General features: G+C 43.3%; 1 protein-coding gene across 2 annotated transcripts in view; it reads left to right on the forward strand.

The window, feature by feature from the left end:
* LOC138187680 (octopamine receptor beta-1R) overlaps positions 1-5,388 on the forward strand; it is a 50,867-nt gene extending 45,479 nt beyond the window's left edge. For both annotated transcript variants that reach the window (XM_069128701.1, XM_069128702.1), the window contains one exon: positions 5,000-5,388. In XM_069128701.1, coding sequence (XP_068984802.1) covers positions 5,000-5,306 — 307 coding nt within the window. In that variant the 3' untranslated portion in view covers positions 5,307-5,388. The remainder of the gene's footprint in view (positions 1-4,999) is intronic.
* Positions 5,389-6,000: the final 612 nt, after the last annotated feature.

Genomic DNA, 6,000 nt, shown 5'->3' on the forward strand with positions numbered 1-6,000 from the left:
AAACTAATTTACACAACGAAGATTCCAATGTCCGTCTCTCACGACCACTTTCCCAGCCTGATTACGACGCTATCCTCTCATCGCCTAAAACGGTCAGTATCCTAGACCACGTACGATACACACACGCATATCGCCGTCGAATTCTCGGCCCAAGAACCGTCGCGTCAACCGCCGTGCGTACGTCACGAATAATAACGATTTAACGGCGCTGCAACGCCGGAAATGTCGCAGCGATGCTGACAAATGTATTCTGGCCTGTTATCATGGAACAGGAGAGGGAAGAGCCACGGCGCGTACCAGCCGCCAGATCTGCCGGTCCCTTTGTTTATCGAATTTTCATTCGAAAGCTCTATTGTTATGCGCGTTCCCGTTCTCCGTGCCACTGTTCGAGCTCTCTTCAGATTTGTCAGAGTGTAGCTTTTAACCAGAGAGAGGCAGAAGAGACACCGTTTCTAGAACGTAATGGCACGATCGCAGGCGGTTTTTATCCTGTCGTTGTATATAGTTTTTGCGTGTTTTGCGTGATCTCGGCGCAACGGCTTGTACTTTGTCTTTTTCCCTGTGTAATCGAAAAACAAACGTCGGAAAGAAAAAGGCAATACGTGGCACGATTGGCAATAAATATTCGCAATAGACTCATCTTCCAAGTCGCAGCTACTTCAGCTCGGATAAGGCGTTTTTAACCTTTCTATCGGTTTCGCGAGTTATTCTTACATTCTGCGATCAAACTGGTAATTCGTGTTCTCAAATTGTTCCCAATGAATACTCGATTTCAGATCCGATCGGTTCGATGCCCTCGACAAATTCGGCAGATCTAATACGGTCGTATCACTAGCAACCTCTTAAAAATACTATAATACCATATACCATGATACTTAGTTACATTGGCGACTTACCAGTAGCTATTGTCTACGAGCAATCGTATATTACTATTTAAGGAAACACATACGAAGAGTAATAACGATAAATTCAGTGGTTTTCGCGTTTATGATTCGCCAACGACGAGCTTCAACGTTTCGAAGCTTCCCTCGTACTTTTTTTTCTTCCAAATAAAAACACGCTGCATATACCGAAATACTAATAATAATCACTTCCTCGATCTTCCTTAATCAAGATAAATCGATCACTTGGATACGAAATAAAGGGGGGGGGGCGACATATCGTCCCGTCGCTAATCGTTCGATGAATCATGCGGATCTTACCCGATCGAGAAACGCTATAGCAGGTATCGCACCTATCGAAAGAAATAATAGAAACGACTCGAGCAACGCAACAAGTGACTGCGATAAAATTAGATAAAGTTCATTGGCGATCGTAAGAAAAAGTATTGGGTTGACAACTAAGTGCTTTTGTCAATACCAACTAATAACAAAACCCGCGATCGTTTAGTTGCCATTAAATGGCAATAATCGTTTAGTTGCCATTAAATGGCATAAAATTCCTATTTTCACGAACTTTGCCAAATGGTTGATAAATTGGTTCCTAAACAGATATTCCTCTCGTTTAGCAAATACTCGAAGACTATACTCGACGTCTTTATGTATTTTATACACATTTTAATGGTTTGGCAACCGAGGAATGCGGATCAGTCGGTATTAGCGTTAATTATATCAAATAATTATACAGAATAAATCTATTCCGCGGTTTCAACTATTTCTAAGAATTGCTAGAATCGCGAACAAGCGACCAACTATCAGCGCGATGTGAAAATAAGACGCTCAAGGTTATAAGGCAACAAGGCATTTAAACGTTATCGTTAGGAAACACGAGACATTTTTTACGTATAAATGGAACAAGCTACGCGATATTTAAATCATCCTCTCTTGTACGAAAGAAGTACAGAGATGTCCGAATATTAACAGCCGTTTCGCATATTCAGCCGATCCATGCAACGATTTTCTTCCTATGAATCGCAATTTCCACGGCAAACGTTCATTTCCCCGGTGTTTTCAGCTGTCTCGTCGAATCGACAAAAGTTATCGCGTTGGTTTCTTGTCTGTTTGCCTCCGGCTACGCTCATCTCGAGCCTCTCCGTCCCACTTGTCTCCTACCTACGCAACGTTTTTCTTCGCGCCACTTTGTTTCCAGTTTCTCGCTTCGCCTAATGGAAAACGTTCGTTCGCGTTTCGGGGAAACGACGAAACTTTTTCGTAACCGTCGCCGATAGAAATCAAACGAGATTTAAGCCTGTCTCTTTCGAGAAGAAAATCTACTGCAACGTTCCGCTGGCTGTACACCGTCTTTCGTATTCAGCGTGAATCGTATTTCTACGAATCGTATATTAGCTTAAGGAATGACGAAACTCGATAATCGCATGCTTTTAGTTAGCGAAGTTAGTTAAAGATGTTTATCGAGGAGGAAACGAAATTCTTCGATTCTTCTTTATCGATTTTATCGCACACGCGGATTTCATCGACTGCTGCGAAACAAAAAAATGGAGAAACAAAAAATGGAGCAGCTGCAAGTCGATGTTGCAGCAACTGGAGAGCCAAACAACGGAGCGCCAAACTCCGGACATTCGACTCGGGTCCGTTGATTCCTCGACGGTGTTGGGGCAAACGGGTGAAAAGCGTACAGCGGCTGGACCAGTTAATAAAGCGAAACGTACACGGTCTGACAAGTTGGCCGAGTGTGCGAAATCGCGGCATTTTCCTGTCGACCCCGTTCCACGGCAGCGTTCTTTCAGCCTTCTCTCATCCTCGTCCTTTCTCCGCTTCTTTCATCCATCTGCTCCGCTCCTCGTCCGCAACCGCGAAATAATTCCGTGCCGCGCCTTTCTTTCCAAAGCTCGACGAGGCGCACGGATTTCTCAGCTGCTCCTCTACGGCCTTTTCAACGGATTTTTACAACTCGACGATTCTTCGTTATCGATCTTCGGCGTGCCACGGTTGCGATCGAACAATTCGACAACGATCGCTACAAATACGATACAACGTGGATAAACGTAATAGTTTGTAATTTATTTACGCGTTTTACATCTTCTTTACCAATAATAGCAACTTGGAACAAATTTCTTAACCCCATGAGTTGCGTCGAATTATATTACGTTTGTGCGTGGTCGAAGCCCTCGATCAAAAACCCTTTGCCGTCGTTTCGAAATCAGAAGGCTTTCGATACAGTTCTTCTTTTTTTACAGCACGATGACCTAAACGTGGATGTTCACGTAGATTTAGACTTTTAAGGCAATAAAGAAGTATATAAGCGAAGAAATAAAAGCTTTAATACTTAATACTTTGCTTTAAATATCTCGCGTATCTAACATTCCAGATACGTAACAGATACGTAAATTTGCAGAATAATAAATAATCCATCTTCTTTCCACATATGCAGATCGATAAGGCGGCGATTTCGTCGAAGCATCGAACAAGGTGCTTGAAGATCTGGCTTGTTACTGGAAAAGCGAGCACTCGACGAATAGAATCGAAAGAAAAAAGAAGAAAGGGGATGAAAAGCTGACGATTCCGAGAGATTGGAAAAGTTCTTGAAAGCTCTCTCTCTCGTAGAGCCTCATTGGGTGTCACGGAGAAGAAGTCGTTTAACGAGCAAATCTTTTTTTCTTCGCTGGCTAAAAGAAACCCCGAAGCATAAAAGCCATCCCCCTCGAATGTGCATCGAGATCGCTAAAAGTATCTCACTTTGGATTCAAATTACGGCTGATATCGAACGCGCTCGAAAATTCCCAGCCGAAATCGATATGCCAGTTTATCCGTATTTCCTATAATTTTGATTATATTCTGTAAACAAGTGAATTTCTTAAAATGCCTACGCGACTAAACTACGTCTCCAACAGTCGAGCAGATTCGATCGGTCGCAACATTTCCATGCGCGCTTGGTTGCCCTTGCATTCGTAAGATCGATACATCAATCGTGTGCACCACCTTAGCTATAGTCCGAGTTAAAATTAAACAACAAAGGGTGAAGGTCAATTGTTTTTCCAAGCAACTGGTCGGACTTTTCCCTAGGAGAGAATCGAACCGAGCTCGTGTTCATTGTCTGTGCATGTTAACGGTCTAATCGTCTGGAAACTTTTCCTTTCTCTACGTTTTCTCGTCATAGCCGTTGTTATTGGCTCTTTCTCTCCCCTTATCATCACGTAATCTATGACATAACGCCGACTGAAAGCCAAGGATGGTTACGTATGCACGCCTATTACGGCGTATCCGTCATATTCATTCAACTAAGATAAACGCAGAAACGTTCGTTTATGTTTCATTCGATATTCTATTTCTTTTATTAACCCTTACGAGTTCCAATATCCTATAGATTACCATGTTCATCGTGTTTGTTACTTTGCGTTGCTCGTTTTACGAAAGCGTGAACAATTTCTTCCTAACAATAACGCTTAACCGTACGACAGAGTTTTAACCAAAAAGAAGCTCTCTCTCTCTCTCTCTATGAAACAGAAAATTATATATTGATACGCGACAAAAGCAAAGATACTACAGAAAATGACACGTTCGTCCCACTCGTCAATATAATTCAAAAGTAACAAACGAACCAAAAGAAGGAAGAAAATAACATCAACGCGAATTTACAGGAGATTGCACCGAGGCACGATTCAACGAGGACGAATGAAACGTAGCTTCTCGTAAATTTTAACTTGGTTGAGTAATCAAACTCTCTGCCGAGTCTCGTGTGTGGCACGTTTAAAAAGAACGTGACTGTGACGAGCGACTACGCCCGAGAGAAAAACTTTCGCGAACATGCAAACGGTCTCGGCTCTTATATTCCGGCTATTCTATCGATCTAGACGTCTGACGAATTCGCAAGAAGATCGAGACGATAAAGTCACAGGGACGACGAATTTCGAAAAAATGAGAAAGAAAATTCCACGTTTTACCTCTTTTCCCTCTTCCTCGTATTTGTAAAGATTAAGATAACATTACCATCCGTGTCTCGTATTTGGTTTCTCGATAAGGCAAACTCTGCAAAAATCCACCAATCACAATTACGTACTGAAATCTCACGCGTAATTATTCGTTTCTTCTTTTGTCAACAGGTACATCATCACGTCTCTGTGCGACAGCTGCGAAAGCAGCGATTCAGTGGTTGCAGCGGTGTTTTGGGTGGGTTACTTTAACAGCGCGCTGAATCCGCTCATCTACGCCTACTTCAACCGGGATTTCCGGGCCGCCTTCAGGAAGACCCTCGAAAGCTGTTGCGTGGCGATCGGGCCGGTTCGCGATCTGCGCCAAGCCCATCGGAAGCAGGATCTGGTGCACAGTAACGCGTCTTCGGAACTACACGTTAACAATCAGCTGAGAGCCAGTGAGATGACCAATGTGCACATCGAGGCGTGCATTTGATTTTCCAACCGTTCCTCCAACGTTCGTGTCTCAACGATCTTCTGAACTGGAAAAAATCGTTTCGAATCCGACCTACTTTGGACTGGAAGCTCGGATCGTTCGATCGCCGATCGTGCCAATCACCAATCACGACAGCCAATTAACACGGCCAGCACGCGACGCTCGTTCGCCAATTAAACGATGGAACAACGCGCAACAACACCTTTCTTCGATCGACGATCAACGGTCGAAGCGCAACGGTCGGCGAAGCTCGAGCGCGTACCTTGATCCGCCGATCGATAAAAAAGCGCCAGTCTAAAGATAACTTTTTAGCGTAAATCTGGGAAATTCGATGTATCGTAGTGGATTTTGAAAACGTTTCTATGTTACGAGCCTATTTTCGAGAACGAAAAACGCTACTAGGAGATTTATACCGTTGATACGTCGCGATCAAAGTTTCCACTTCGATCAAAGATCACTCGAACACCGTGTTAGACTTGCTGCTACGTTTTCTTCGCGTTTTAGTTGGGCTTCAGGGTGCCGTGGACACGAGTAAAACTGAACGCTACTATGCCAAAGTACGAAAGACGGAATATTTTAAATAAATCTATTCCTAAGCTTGAAACGGTATGTAGAGATGCAAGTGGTGGAAATGGTTTGCCAATCCGTTGCTAACAGTATTTCTTTCATTGGTATTGCATAACGTTGCCTTTAG

The sequence above is a fragment of the Bombus flavifrons genome, chromosome 15 (assembly GCF_040668555.2).
Source record: "Bombus flavifrons isolate JBK064 chromosome 15, iyBomFlav1_principal, whole genome shotgun sequence".
NCBI lineage: Eukaryota > Metazoa > Arthropoda > Insecta > Hymenoptera > Apidae > Bombus > Bombus flavifrons.